At 35.8% G+C, this 16,608-nt stretch overlaps 1 protein-coding gene across 1 annotated transcript in view; it reads left to right on the top strand.

Annotated features, from left to right (window-relative positions):
* USP14 (ubiquitin specific peptidase 14) overlaps positions 1-16,608 on the top strand; it is a 49,545-nt gene that overhangs the window by 7,791 nt on the left and 25,146 nt on the right. Inside the window, exons 3-5 of the mRNA XM_049619667.1 lie at positions 1,361-1,393; positions 14,670-14,774; positions 15,488-15,591. Of these exons, the coding sequence (XP_049475624.1) occupies positions 1,361-1,393; positions 14,670-14,774; positions 15,488-15,591 (242 nt within the window). The remainder of the gene's footprint in view (positions 1-1,360; positions 1,394-14,669; positions 14,775-15,487; positions 15,592-16,608) is intronic.

The raw sequence follows: 16,608 nt of genomic DNA on the forward strand, positions 1-16,608 counted from the left end.
CATTAAGGAGGTGCTTGTGGTGAGCACTGGGTGTTGTATATAAATGATGAATCACTAAATTTACTCCTGAAACCAATACTACACTTTATGTTAACTAACTTGAGTTTAAATAAGTCTTGGAAGAAAAAAAAAAAAAGGAAAAGTACTGAGGTTAGGCAAAATACCTGTGGGCCAATCATGGCATGAAAAAAAATATCTGGTTTTAATTGAATATATTGAGGTAAAAGTATTTAATTACTTCATAGATGTGAAATTTAGGATTTGAAAAACATTTGTAGACACAGCAGATATTATTAAGGGTTAGTTTGCCTCTGGTAATCCTGGTATAATTTTTTCTTAATGTTTATTTATTTTTGGGAGAGAGAGTGTGAGTGGGGGAGGTGCTGAGAGGGAGAGGGACAGAGGATCTGAAGTGGGCTCTGCACTGACAACAGAGAGCCTGATGTGGGGCTCAAACTCATGACTTGAGCCAAAGTTGGAAGTTAGACACTAAACCAACTGAGCTACCCAGGCACCCCCCTGGTATAATTTTTAATAGCACTTTGATTCCTAAGAATCTCCTACTTTTGGTAATAAATTATATAATTGTTCTAATTATGTAGATCTTATTTTATAAATTACTCTTCATTCCTGTCCTGTAAGCTAGTTATTAGCTTTGCTAGTTGTATACATGCAACAAACATGCAAAAAAATTAGTATCTGTCATCAATTAAATGTTTTTTAGTCTTTTTGGAACTGTTAGGTTTATTGTCTTTTAGATTGTGGCTTTTGTAGTTTAAGCAATTGTTAGACTTACTGGCTTTAAGACTGTGCATGTGTGCCCTTGTGTGTGAGAGTGGAGGAGGGGCAGAGAGAGAGGGAGACTGAGAATCCCAAGCAGGCTCCCACTGTCAGTGTAGAGCCCGAAGTCGGGCCCCCATCCCAGGAACTGTGAGACCATGACTTGAACTGAAATCAAGAGTTGGGATGCTCAACCCTGCCAGCCAGGTGCCACCCCCCCACCCCCAAGTATTTTTGATTATAGTAATTTTAAGTAAAATGTACATAAAGAAAAAACTGTTTTGGAGTAGCTTTTTTTGTTGTTTTTTAAAGTTTATTTCTTTTGAGAGAGAGTGGGGGAGGGGCAGAGAGAGAAGAGAGAGAGAATCCCAAGTAGGTTCCACACTGTCAGTGCAGAGCCCAACATGGGGCTTTGAATCCATCAACTGTGAGATCATGACCTGAGCTGAAGTCAAGAGTCAGACACTTAACTGACTGAGCCACCCAGGTGCCCCTGGATACCTTTAAAATTAGTTGATTATTAGAATATGTTCAATTTATACAGCCGTGGTTAAATGTTTTTTATTTGTCTTTAAAACAGGATGATGATTGGGGAAACATCAAAATAAAAAATGTAAGTATTATCATAATACTTATTATAATGCAATTTCTTAATTATTATACCAAAATACATTCTAAATGCCTTTTTCCATATATATGTATATATATGTTCCAGCACTATCTGTTGAAAATACTTTCCTTTTCCCATTGACTCATCTTGGAGTCTTTCTTGAAAATCACTTGGAATTTTATTTTTGGACTCCTGTGTCATTGATACATTTGATTACAACTTAGTTACTAAAATTTGTAAGTCTTGAAATGAGATTAAGTTCTCCAACCTCTGCCAGAATATTTTAGCTTCTTTGCATTTTCTTATAATTTTAGAATAAGTCTGTTAATTTTTACAAATGGACTCCTGGAATTTTGAGATTGTATTGGTTCTGTAGTTCATTTTGGGGAGAATGGGCATCTTCCTATTGAGTATTAAAATGCTTAACTATGATGTACTCTATTTAGGCCTTTATATTCTCTTAGCAGAATTGTGTAGCTTCTCTGTGTAGATAGAGATCTTTATGGTTTTTGTTAGATTCTTGGAATGTAGTGTTTCTTGGCTGTTGAAAATGATATTTTAAAAAAATTTTGTTTTCTAGTTCATGGGTAGATCGGTTTATTTTTATCCTGACCTTACTAAATTCACTTAATACTTTGAGTAGTTACTTTCTAGATCCCCTTGGGGCTTTTTATGTACATGTGCATGTTTTCTGCCAATAGAGTTATTTTTACTTCTTCCTTTCCAGTCTTTAAGATTTGTTTCTTTTTATTGCCATACTTCCCTGGGCTAGGACTTCTAACACATTGTTGAATAGAAAGTGATGAAAATGGGCATCTTTGTTTTATCCTAGCTCACTCATTTCATGAAGACCTTTTAAATTATGAATGGCTGTTGAATTTTGTTAAGTGCTTTTTGTGGTTATTAAAAAGGTCATATGATTTTCCTACTTTACTCTGATAATCTGGTTAGTCTTCTTGATTTTTAATTGTTAAACCTGGCATTCCTGGGATGTGTGGCTTTCATACTTTTTGGTGTTTGTGACCCCATTTATACTCTAATATTATTTCTAAACCCCAAAGAGTTTTGTATATGTGAGTTATATCTATTGATATATTAGAAATTAAAACTGAAATTAAACTATTTAGAAATAACAATAACAGACGCATTACATGTTAATTTTTTTTTGTAAATGTTTTCCAAAAAATACATGAAATGACTGGCAGCGTTCTATGTTTTTGCAAATCTCTTTAAAAGCTAGCTTGGGGCGCCTGGGTGGCTCAGTCGGTTAAGCGGCCGACTTCGGCTCAGGTCATGATCTCACAGTCCGTGAGTTCGAGCCCTGCGTCGGGCTCTGTGCTGACGGCTCAGAGCCTGGAGCCTATTTCAGATTCTGTGTCTCCCTCTCTCTGACCCTCCCCTGTTCATGCTCTGTCTCTCCCTGTCTCAAAAATAAATAAAATGTTAAAAAAAAAATTAAAAAAAAAGCTAGCTTAATTAGAAGATAATTGAACTCTCATATTTGTTTCTTCATTCAGTATGTTGTGATATGTTGTTTTGGTTGAAGTATTTATAAGAAATCTGGCCTCACATAGTCAAATAGTGGGAAAAGGGAGTGGTCTTTTAAGATAAAATCGTGAACATTCTTCTTTCCTAGTACACCAGAACTTAACATGTGATAGTTTATAATTGGTTAGTTTGTGGTAGAAACCACATCAGTGACCTTTCCAACATAAACATATATTTGTCTGTTTTGCACTTACAGTGGATCTTAATTCTTGTGCATGATTTTGTAACATCATGTATTGGTCATTTGGAAAAGACTCGTTTCCTAAGTTTTTTAGATCTTACATATGTTAATGTATTTTAATATACAATACCAAAAAATGGCTTTCATTAATATCACCACCAACCTCAACAGTACATAGAGCTGCCAAGTACCTAGTGACAGATGTAACATTCTAATTTTCACGCAAAAGCTCTAATTTTGTCATCAACTATAGTCCGTTTTTCCTAAGGCATCAAGCTCACTTCATTTATTTTTGAGAAAATGTTGGCTAAATAGTCAAGTATAAAAACCCATAATTTGTAGTTGTTGTAAGTAAAAATGGTATTTCATTACAAAAGCAACTACTCCAGGGGTGCCTGGGTGGCTCAGTCGGTTAACCATCCAACTTTGGCTCAGGTTATGATCTCACGGTTCATGAGTTCCAGCCCTGCATCGGGCTATGTGCTGACAGCTCAGAGTCTAGAGCCTGCTTTGGAGTCTGTGTCTCCTTCCCTCTCTGCCCCTCCTTCCCTCCTCTCTGTCTCTGTCTCTCTCTCTCTCTCAAAAATAAACATTAAAAAAAATTAAAAAGAAAGCAACGAACTAGTTGCTAGAACTAGTTTGCAACTCAGACATTTATGAAAGCTTATCCTGAAGAAAATAATCATACTTTGGTATGCAGATGTGTTGTTCTCATTGATTTTTTTTTTTTTTAAACAGATTTTTTTTTTTTTTTTAATTTTTTTTTCAACGTTTTTTATTTATTTTTGGGACAGAGAGAGACAGAGCATGAACGGGGGAGGGACAGAGAGAGAGGGAGACACAGAATCGGAAACAGGCTCCAGGCTCTGAGCCATCAGCCCAGAGCCCGATGCGGGGCTCGAACTCACAGACCGTGAGATCGTGACCTGGCTGAAGTTGGACGCTTAACCGACTGCGCCACCCAGGCGCCCCAGATTTTGTTTTTTAGAACAGTTTTAGGTTCATAGCAAAAACTAAGCGGAAGATACAGAGCTTTCCCGCATATCCTCCTCCCTACACATGCAGAGCCTTCTCCATTACCAACATCCCCTACACATAATTTGGCACATTTGTTGTAATTGATCAACATGCATTGACACATCATTGGTACCCAAATCCATGGTTTACATTAGGTTTCATTCTTGGTGTTGCATATCCTGTGAGTTTGGACAAATGTATAATGACATGTATTCGCTAATATGGTATCATTACAGAATAGTTTTACTGTCCCCCCCCCCCCCCCCCGCCCCAAATTCTGTATGCTGTGCCTGATCCCTTCTTCCCTTCAACCCTCTGATAACCACTGATATTTTCATTGTCTCATGGGTTGGCCTTTTTCCAGAATGTCCCATATTGGAATCTTACAGTATGTGGACTTTTCAGATTGACTTCTTTCACTTAGTAATCTACATTTAAGTTTCCTCCATGCCTTTTCATGGCTTTGATAGTTCAGTTCTTTTTAGCGATGAATAATAGTCCATTTTCTGGATATACCACAGTTTATTCACCTACTGAAGGAGATCTTGGTTGCCAGAAGTTAAGTTTTTATTTTTATTTTTTTTTATTGGATGCTTCCCATTCCATAGCACAGAATATGAAAAAGGAATGTACTCAAAGGTTGAGATTTAATAATCATTTTTACCAGTTCATTTGATGTCATTACTTTGATATGTGTTAAACTGTTAAAATTTTTTGCACTATTAGTGCAAGTGTCTGCACAATGAACAAGGGACAGTAACTTCCTTGGTATTATGAAAACAGCTTTGATTGTGTTGACTCTGTGAAAGAATTTTAGAGGGGTTGACAAACACTTGGAGAATGGGACAAACCCATTAAATCATGTATTTATCTCATTTATATATTGCTGGATTTTATTTTCTCATTTTAAAATTATTACTATTTTTTTAGTGTTTATTTTTGAGAGAGAGAGAGCGCAAGTGGGAGAGGAGCGGAGAGAGAGGGAGATACAGAACCTGAAGCAGCTCCAGCTCTGAGCTGTTAGCACAAAGCCTGACTCAGGCCTCAAACTCACAGACCACGAGATCATGACCTGAGCTGATGTTGGATGCTCAACCAACAGAGCCATCCAGGCGTCCTTCATTTTTTTAAAAAGGATATTCATATATATGTTCATGAGGAATATTAGTATTTTTATTTGGGGATGTATTCCCTCCCCTTTCTTTTCTAAATGAGTTTGTGTAAGATTAGTATAATTTCTGTAAGTACTTGATTAGAATTCATGGATAAATTATATGGACCTGGATTTTCTATGTTGGAATTTGATTAATACTCAGTTTCTTTAATAGATACAGGGTATTTAGATTTTCTCTTTTTTATGTCCATTTTGGTGATTTTTCTCTTTGAGAAAATTTGTTTAAATATATGGAATTTATTGGCATAATAGTCATTGCCAGAATAATCATTAATTATTCTTTTGTATTTATCTTTATTTGTTGATATTCCCCCTCTTCATTCCTGATACTAATGTGTCTTTGCTTTTTGGGGGGTGAGGGTGGTTAGTGTTGCTAAGGATTTATCAGTTAATCTTTTCAATTTTTGACTCTGTTGATATATTACCTATTTTCTATTTTATTGATACCTACTTTTTAAATTATTTCCATTTTTCCTACCTTGGATTTACATTGCTTCATTTTATTGCTTTTTAAGGTGTGTGCTTAAATCATGGACTTTTTTTGGGGCACCGGGGTGGCTCAGTCAGTTAAGCGTCCGACTTCGGCTCAGGTCATGATCTCACAGTCCGTGGGTTCGAGCCCCGCATCAGGCTCTGTGCTGACAGCTCAGAGCCTGGAGCCTGTTTCAGATTCTGTGTCTCCTTCTCTCTGTGACCCTCCCCCGTTCATGCTCTGTCTCTCTCTGTCTCAAAAATAAATAAACGTTAAAAAAAAATTTTTTTTTTTAAATCATGGACTTTTTTTATATCTTCTTTGTTCATGTAGACACTTAAAATTATTTATCTTTAATTGCTTGTGGTTGTATCCACAATTTTTGATATACTATGTTTTTATTATGCAGTTAAATATTTTCTTCTGTTTTTTTTTGACTGATAGATTGTTTAGAACTATGTTGTTTCATCTCCAGGTATTTGGGCCTTTTTCTAGTATGTTTGTGTTATTCATTTCTAATTTGATTCTGTTACAGTCCCATAACATACCAATATTATTTGGGTCCTCTGAAATTCATTGACCCTTGTTGTATGGGCTGTGTATGGCCCAGAAAGCCTACAATATTTATTGTATAGCCCTTAATAGGAAAAGTTTGCTGCCTCTTAGTATAAAGAGTCCTAAGATGATGTTTTTGAACTGCTGCTCTAGGGTTTATATTACATATCTTTAACTTATCTGCCTTAAATAACAAATGACTTCAAGTATAATGTAAGATTTTTCTGATAGTATACTTCCATTTTTCTGGTCTTTGCTGCAATTGTCATACAATTTATTTCTACATGTTAGAAATCTTATACTTGATTCCTATTTTTGCTTTAAATAGTTATTTAAAGAGGTTAAAAATGTATAAAAGTCATATTTACCATTTTTGTCATTCTTCCCCTTGGATCCAAATATAGATTTCCAGCAGATACCAATTTCTCCTGCCTGAAGAACTGCTACATTTCTTGCAGAGCATATCTATGAATTTTTCTCATAGCTCATTTTGTTTTTCTGAAGAGCTCTTTCTTTATGTCACCTTCATTTTGAAAGACATTTTTGATAGGTATAGAATTCTAGATTAACACTTTTTCAATACATGAAAACTTTTCTGATTTGCATAGTTGCTGTCATTCTTTTGTTCCTTTGCATGTAATGGTTCTAGTTTTCCTGATGCTTTTGAGATTTTTCTCGTTGCTTTTCAGCAATTACGTGTTTTGGAGAGGTTTTCTTTATGTTCTGTTTGAGCTTATTGAATTTGTGGGTTTTTAGTTTTTATTACATTTGGAAAAGTTTCAGCTGTTTCTTTATGTTTTCTGTGTGCCCTTCCTTCACTCTTTTTTTTTTTTTTTTTTAAATGTTTATTTATTTTGAGAGAGAGAGAGAGAGAGACAGAATCTCAAGCAGGTTTCCCACTGTCACCGTGGAGGAGCCCCATGTAGGGCTCGAACCCACAAACTGAGATCATGACCCCAGCTGAAATAAGAGACGCTCAACCAACTGAGCCACCCAGGTGCCCCTCTCCTTTTTTGAGACTACAGTTAAACATATATTGGGTAGCTTTGCCCATTATACAGTTTTGGTTCCTTGAATTTGTGTGTGTGTGTGTGTGTGTGTGTGTATCCATCTTTCTTTTTTTTAAATGTTCATTTATTTTTTTTTTTAATTTTTTTTTTTTTTTAACGTTTATTTATTTTTGAGACAGAGAGAGACAGACCATGAACAGGGGATGAGCAGAGAGAGAGAGGGAGACACAGAATCTGAAACAGGCTCCAGGCTCTGAGCTGTCAGCACAGAGCCCGACGCGGGGCTCGAACTCACGGACCGTGAGATCATGACCTGAGCTGAAGTCGGACGCTTAACCGACCAAGCCACCCAGACGCCCCTAAATGTTCATTTATTTTGAGAGAGAGAGAGGGTGCATGTGTATGAGGGAGGGCAGAGAGGGAGAGAGAAGATCCCAGGCAGGTTCCACACTCAGCACAGAGCCTAATGCGGGGCTCTATCTCAGGAACTGTGAGATCATGACTTGAGCTGAAACCAAGAGTTGGACCCCTAAGCGACACAGCCACCCAGGTGCCCTGTATCTTTTCCTCTCTTGATGGATATTTGTGTTTATACTTTTTGACTATTATGAACAAAACTGCAGTGAACCTTCATTTTCCTTGAGTAAATACCTACGAGTGATGCATATTTTCATTTTCCTTGAGTAAATACCTAAGAGTGAAATTGCTGGATCATGTGGTTAAGCTATATATTTAACTTTGTAAGAAACTGCCAAATACTTTCCATAGTGGTGGTTGTACCATCGTACATTCCTGTGAACAATGTATGATGGATCCAGTTGTTCTGCATCATCACAGCATTTGATTGTTGTCAGTCATTTTTCTTTTCACCTTTGTGGTGGGTGTATAGCGATGCTTTCTTGTGGTTTTAGTTTACATTTATGTGATGACTAATGATATTGAACAGATTTCATGAGCTTATGGGCAACTTGTTTATCTTCTGTTTGTGAAACATATGTTCAAATCTTGACCTATTTTTAATTGGATTATTTTCTTAATTGCATTTTGTATATTCTTTAAAAAAATTTTTTTAATGTTTATTCATTTTTGAGAGACAGTGACAGAGCTTGAGTGGGTGAGCTGCAGAAAGAGAGGGAGACACAGAATCTGAAGCAGGCTTCAGGCTCTGAGCTGTCAGCACAGAGCCTGATGGGAGGCTTGAACTCATGATGTGGGATCATGACCTGAGCCAAAGTCAGACGTCCAACTGACTGAGCCACTCAGGCGCCGCCCCCCCCCCCTTTTTAAATCTCTTTGCATTTTGTATATTCTTGATGTATATTGGAATCAAGTCTTTTGTGAGATACATGTGCTGTGATATTTTCTCCTAGTTTGTGTTTTTCAGTCTTTTATCTTAATGTGTTTTGTTGAGTAGTTTTAAATTTTGTTGAAGTATAATTTATCAGTTTCTTTTATGGTTTTGACTATTCGTGTCCCATCTAAGAAGTCTTTGCATGTGTCAAGGTCACAAGAGACTTCTGTTTTCTAAAACTTTTACAAGTTTTAGCTTTTATATTTAGGTATATCGTCTGTTTTGAGCAGACTCTTGTGTTTGTTGTTAACTAATGGTTGGCAGTTTATTTTTTTTTCCCATATGAGTGTTCACTGGTGAGAGCACATGTAAGTCTGTTTCTGGATTCTATTCTGTTGGTGTGTGTATATGTACCTTTATACCAATATTCACTTCCCACAGTCTTGATTATTCAAGACATGATATCCAGTAATATTGTTCTTCTTTTTCAAAACTATTGGCTATTCTAAGATCTTTGCATGTCCTTGGCACTTTTTAGATTCAGCTTATTTTCTAAGAGTCTGCTGGGAGTTTGATTGGAATTACATTGATACTATATATCAGATTGGGACTTTTTTTTTTTAAGCTTATTATTTTGAGAGAGAGAGAGTGGGGAGGGGTGAGAGAGAGGGTGAGAGAGAATTCCCATTAACCGTGGGACCATGACCTGAGCCAAAATCAAGAGTCAGATGCTTCACTGACTGAGCTACCCAGGCACCCCTCAAATTGGGACATCTTAATATCGAGTCTTCTAGTTTACAAGCAAGGTATATACCTCTCCATTATTTAGATCTTAAAATTTCTCAAAACAGTATTTTATATTTTCAATATAGGGTCTTATACATGTTTTGTTAAATGTCAGTAAGTATTTCATGGTTTGATGGTATCATAAAGGTGTTTTTCAAATCTCATCTTTCGGCTTATTGCTAATATATAGAGGTAGAATTATTATTGTATATGGATCTTGTGTCCTGTGATTTTGCTGATTTTTACATATTGGAGTTTAGGATAATGTAGGTTGGTATACAGTCATGTTGCAAATAAGAATGGTTTTATTTTTTCCTTTTCAATTCCCCCTTTTATTTCTCTTTTTTTCTTTGCTTTATTTCACTGGTTAGGATTTTCAGCAGTGTTGAGTAGAAGTGGTTGATAGTAGACATCATTGCTTTTTCCCTGAATCTTAGGAGAAAAATCTCCAGTCTTGGCTGGAGTTGTTTTACAGATGTTCACCATTAGTTTGAAGAAGTTCTTTTCTGAAAGATTTTTTACACATGTTTCATAGAATTCTCCAGTGAAGCTTGGAGCTTTCTTTGTGGGAAGACTTTTAGTTAAGATTTAGTGTATTTAATAAATATGGGACTATTCAGATGTTAAATTTTCTTTTACATGAGTTTTGGCAATTAGTATCTTTTAAGGAATTGGTCCATTTAATTTACAGTTTAAATTGTTGATTGGCATAATATACTCTTAATATCCTTTAATTCTAGGGTTTGTAGTGCTATTTTCTCTCTCTCTCTCTCTCTCTTTTTTTTCTCTTATATTGGCAAATTGTGGTTTCTCTCACTTTTTTCATTATCTACCCAGAGGTTTGTGTCAATTTCATTGATACCCCTGCCCCCACAGAAGAATCAACTTTGCTTGTTCACTTATTTTAATGTTTTCACTTCTTTGCTTCATTTCCTTCTTTTACTTTTTTAAAAATTTATTTGTTTTGAGAAAGAGACAGCATGCGCAGGGGAGGGATAGAGGGAGGGAGGGAAAGAGAGAGAGAGAGAAAGAGAGAGAGAGAGAAAACCCCAAGTTGACTCCGCGCTGTCAGCACAGAGCCCAAAGTAGGGCTCCGTCTCACAAACTGTGAGATCATGATCTGAGACAAAATCAAGAGTTAGACGCTTAACTGACTGAACCACCCAGGGGCCCCTACTTTGGTTTTAATGTATGCTTTTTCTAGCTTAATTTATTATTAATTTATTTTAACCCTTTTGCTTAACATTTATCTCTTTTGCCCAATTTTTTATTGTGTGTTTGCCTTACTGATTTTTTTTCTTTAGGTGCTTTTATATAGTGTAATTTTTTTTTTTTCTAGTTTTTCCTTTTAAATTTTGACTGGTAATTTAAACTTGGAAGTTTTCAAGATTTTTGCAGTCAGTGACATTAGTTCTTTCATCTTTTATGTCAATTTTAGAAAATCTTCCAGGAAAGCAAGATATATTTTGGATTCACTTACATGTTTGCGTAATTATTTCAATTTTTACATCTTTAATTTGTAATTCATTTCCGGTATGGCATACCATGAGGTGAGAACTGATTATTTTTTTTCTAAATTATTGTTTAGTTTTCCTCAACCTTCTTCATTGCATAATCTATTTTCTTTAGTCTTTATTCTTTAGAAATTTCTTAGCTATTATTATGTGTATGAACTTGCTACATGAATGCTTTTGTAAAGTTTCAGAAAGAAATAATTTGGAATCACATCTTTACAGTAATGTTTCCAGTTTAGAAATTGGATACTGCTGTGAAAATGTTGGGGTTCAGGAGTGATAGGTCATGAATGAATTCTTTACATGTCTTTGATACAGAAGGGGTGGTTTTATTAAAGCCACAGGGCAGGATCTGTGGGCAGAGAGAGCTGCACTGAGATGGTGAGGAGTGACAGATATATACTTTCAAGTTGCGAGGGGTTTAGGGATAGTATAAGTCTCTAAGGAATTTGGAAGCAAGGTTTCTAGGACCTTAAGGGGCTGTTAGGATAAGGTTTTTCACTACTGTCTAGTAAAACTTGGTCATGAGACTCTTTAGATGTATATCAGTGGGCTACACGCTTGGAAGATGATTGCTAACATATAGCTTGGGAGGGGGGTAGAGAGAAAGGAAGATTCCAAAGGAATTTTTTTATAGGATCCTGGAGGTCAGGCTAATGTCAAGCTAAGGTTGCCTTTTGCCTATAGCAATGTATAAACACTGAGGCAGCTAATAAGCTTCTTGAGGAAGGTTCCTCTGACTGTCTCGGGTACTTGTCAGTGGGCTATAAATTGTAAGGAATTTTCATTTTTTTCTATATTTCTTTTTAACTTTGTTCTCTACATCAATCATTACCTTCAGTTTATTATTTAGGTATTGTTTTTGTTTTTGTTTTTTTTGTATCTCTAAAGCTTTATAGGTTTTTTTTTAAATTAAAGTAGTACATATATCTTATTAGGTTTACTTTTTTAAATATTTTTTTCTTTTCTATTATATTTCTAAAATTATTGCAAGTATATTCTTTAAGTATTTGGTTTTCTTAGGATAGTTGTCTTTGGAAAAAAGATTCTTTAGTGATGGTTTAGTATTGCTTTGCCATTATCTTACAGAAAGCTTAAGTTAAAAATAACAGGTGATGGAGTGAAGGTTATTGGAGTTCAACATAGGTACTATGAAGACTGAGTTTGTTAACTTTATTAATTTTCTTTCTTTGTATTTATTTAAGTTTATTTTTTATTTTTTTAAATTTACATCCAAATTAGTTAGCATATAGTGCAACAATGATTTCAGGAGTAGATTCCTTAGTGCCCCTTCCCCATTTAGCCCATCCCCCCTCCCAAAATCCCTCCAGTAACCCTCAGTTTGTTCTACATATTTATGAGTCTCTTAGGTTTTGTCCCCCTCCCTGTTTTTATATTATTTTTGTTTCCCTTCTCTTATGTTCACCTGTTTTGTCTCTTAAAGTCCTCGTCTGAGTGAAGTCATATGATTTTTGTCTTTCTCTGACTAATTGCACTTAGCATAATACCCTCTAGTTCCATCCACGTAGTTGCAAATGGCAAGATTTCATTCTTTCTGATTGCTGAGTAATACTCCATTTTGTGTGTGTGTGTGTGTGTGTGTGTGTGTGTATACACACACACACACACACACACACACACACACACACACATATATATATACACCACATCTTCTTTATCCATTCATCCATTGATGGACATTTGGGTTTTTTCCATACTTTGGCTATTGTTGATAGTGCTGCTATAAACATGGGGGTGCATGTGTCCCTTTGAAACAGCACACCTGTATCCCTTGGATAAATGCCTAGTAATGCAATTGCTGGGTCGTAGGGTAGTTCTATTTTCAGTTTTTTGAGGAACCTCCATACTGTTTTCCAGAGTGGCTGCACAAGCTTGCATTCCCAACTTTATTAATTTTCTTAAAGGCTTTATTTTTAACTTATACACCCAACATGGGGCTCAAACTCACAGTCCTGAGATCAAGAGTTGCATGCTCCACTGACTGAGCCAGCTAGGTTCCCCAGCCTTATTAATTTTCTAATTTTAATCCTCATGTAGAAATATTCATCTTCTTTTTTTTTTCTAACTTCTACTTCTGGCTTTTTTATTTTTTTTATTTTTTTTACATTTATTTATTTTTTGAGAGACCTAGAGAGACGGAGCACAAGTTGGGGAGGGGCAGAGAGAGAAGGAGACACAGAATCTGAAGGAGGCTCCAGACTCTGAGCTGTCAGCACAGAGCCCAACGCGGGGCTTGAACTCACAAACCGTGAGATCATGACCTGAGCTGAAGTCGGATGCCCAACCGACTGAGCCACTCAGGTGCCTTCCTTTTTTTTTTTTTTTTTTTTCCTTAAAATCTCCCTACTCTTCTTATGCACTCATGTCTTCTGTAGTAAGACATTGTTCACATTTCAGGATTACGAGATTTGAGGGGATATTGTTCTTCTATTGTATGGAATGTTACATATTATTGAATATAAATGTTCCCTTAGGCTGACAGTGTAGAATTATAAAATTGGATATTTTGAACTAACTTATGTGTTTGATGATTTTAAATAATGGAGGGTTTGATGCTCTCAAAATAATTCTATTCAAATGTAAATAATTGTTACAGTTAGAAATCGACATTTACAGAAAGAATCTTACCTGTGCTTAGTTTGTTATGGGGAGAAATGATTCCACTAAATGAGCGTTTCGAGAATTCCCTCCACTCCAGTATTGTAAACATTCTCACCTGTCTTAATGTTTATTTTTGAGAGAGAGAGAGAGACAGACAGAGTGTGAGCGGGGGAGGGCCAGAGAGAGAGGGAGACACAGACTCTGAAAGAGGCTCCAGGCTCTGAGCTTTCAGCACAGAGCTGAATGCAGGGTTTGAACTTAAGGACAGTGAGATCATGACCTGAGCCGAAGTTGGGCGTTTAACCAACTGAGCCACCCAGGTGCCCCCATTCTCACCTGTCTTTATGACAGTGTTTATTTTTCCCCTAGCTTCATTGAGGCATAATTGATATGGATTAAAATTCACCTGGGGGCGCCTGGGTGGCTCAGTCGGTTAAGCGGCCGACTTCGGCTCAGGTCATGATCTCACGGTCCGTGAGTTCCAGCCCCGCGTCGGGCTCTGTGCTGACAGCTCAGAGCCTGGAGCCTGTTTCAGATTCTGTGTCTCCCTCTCTCTGACCCTCCCCCGTTCATGCTTTGTCTCTCTCTGTCTCAAAAATAAATAAACGTTAAAAAAAAAAAATTAAAAAAAAAATTCACCTGTAAAATTTTAGTGTACAGTTTGAATTTGGTTAATTTTATAGAGCCCTGTAACCACCACCACAATTAAGATACAGATGTTCCACCATTCTGGTTTCTTCACTCCCCTTTGCAGATAAGCAGGTGACCTCTGGTCTGAAGCAGCCAGCTCAGAATTTTTTTTTTTTTTAATAACTCAGTAATTTTTGGTATATTGATGAGAGTTGTATAACTTTCACTACAGTCTAATTTTAGAACATTCCATCACCCTTGGAAAAAATGGGTGTGTGTTAAAAGTCACTCCCTCTTTCTACCTTTTAGCCCTAGCAACCAGTAGTCTACTTGGTGTCTCTGTAGATTTACCTTTTCTGGCAAATACAAGCATGCAGTATGTGTTGTTTTTTTTTTTTTTTTGTACCTGGTTTCTTTTATTGGATATACACATCATTTGAGCATCTTTATGAAATTAAATTTTTTTGTTTTAAAAATAGGGAATGACTCTACTAATGATGGGGTCAGCAGATGCTCTTCCTGAGGAGCCCTCAGCTAAGACTGTCTTTGTAGAAGACATGACCGAAGAACAGTTAGCATCTGCGGTAAGACATACCACGTTTTATATATTTGATTGCTATAGTTACTAGGATGCCTTTCAGAAAGTAGCATCTAAATGTTTTAAAGATTTAATTGTTAATATTAAGATGTATGTTTTTAGTAGTAAAAGGTTTTATTTTTGAAACTGGCTTGAGGAGTCCTTGTATAACTGGATAATTCAATGCAAAGTCAATTAGTATCTTTAATAAGTGTTATGCTAACTGCTATTATTTTATGGGAAAACAGGCTTAAAGACGATAAGTAGTTTAAATGCTGGATTGTTTAAATTCTTAAAATTTTCCTTGTTGAAAATACATACAATGTATCCTAAATTGCAATATTGTTTTAAAAAACTGGTTAACACAAACTTGTCAAATGTTATTTTTTTATCATTGAGCATTTTTATAGTGTTATTTTTTTCTTTTTTTGAAGTGTTTCTATGTATACTTTGTTACCCCATTCTAATGATAAGCCTGCAAAGGTGGGCAAGACTGATAGGATTGTTCTCTTATTATTTTCAAGAAGGGAATTAAAAACACAATATTAGCATGTTGCAAGTACACATTTCTATTGTGGGATATAAGACATTGTTACTTCTGGGTGAAGGTGGAATATAAATTGGTATGAGTTGGTAAATTGTACTTCAAAGTGTAAATTTTAGGGATTTTATACATGCTATGTCATTTTATAAAAATGAGTTAATCCTTTTCTTTATCAGATGGAATTACCATGTGGATTGACAAACCTTGGTAACACTTGTTACATGAATGCCACAGTTCAGTGTATTCGTTCCGTGCCTGAACTCAAAGATGCCCTTAAAAGGTAAGACAGAAGAGAAATGCTGTAATCCTGTTGGTAGGTAAGGGAGGTTCACATTTGGGTGAGTAGTGTTTAGTGTATCATTGTGTGTATGTTTTTTTTAGCAGCTTTATTTGAGATGCTCATTTATTGTACAGTTCATCTGTTTAAAGTATTTGATTAAATGGTCTTTATTATATTCACAAGATTGTACAGCCATTATCACAGTCTAATTTTAGATTATTTTCTTCCTTCCTGAAAGAAACCTATTCCTGAGCAGTCACTCCTTTTACCTTTCCCACCTCCAGCTCTAGGCAACCATTTATCTACTTTCTGTATTATCCATTTGCCTATTCTGGACATTTGATATAAATGGAATCATACAGTAAGTAATTTTTTGTGACTGGTTTCTTTTACTTAGCATAATATATATATTATGGGTTTATTCATAATATATATAATATATATATTCTGGGTTTATTCATATTGTAGTATATGTCAGTACTTCATTCCTTTTTATGGCTGAATATTCAGCTCTATGGACATACCATATTATGTTAATCTGTTCATCTGTTGATAAACATTTGATTAGTTTCCATTTTGAGGCTGTTATAATAATGTTACCTACCATGAACATTCAGGGAGAAGTTGTTGTGCAGACCAGTTTTCATTTCTTTTGATTATGAGTGGATTACTTGGTCATGTAGTAACTCTTCATTAAACAGCATTTTGAGGAACTGCCAAACTGCTTGGCACCATTTTCTCTTCTGACCAGCAATGTAAGAGAGTTCCAGTTGCTCCACCTCCATGCCAGTCTTTTTATTCAAATGTCTTTGATTATAGTCATCCTAAATGTGAAATGGTATCTCATCGTAGTTGTTGTTTGTAATTACCTAATGACTAGTGATGATCATCTTTTCATGTATTTATTGGCTTGTATATCTTCTTTGGAGAAACGTCTGTTCAAATTCTTTGCCTGTGTTTTATTTTTTTTAACTCTAATCTTTTTTTTAAATGTTTATTTTTGAGAGAGAGCGAGAG

Source organism: Panthera uncia (assembly GCF_023721935.1).
Source record: "Panthera uncia isolate 11264 chromosome D3 unlocalized genomic scaffold, Puncia_PCG_1.0 HiC_scaffold_8, whole genome shotgun sequence".
Lineage (NCBI taxonomy): Eukaryota > Metazoa > Chordata > Mammalia > Carnivora > Felidae > Panthera > Panthera uncia.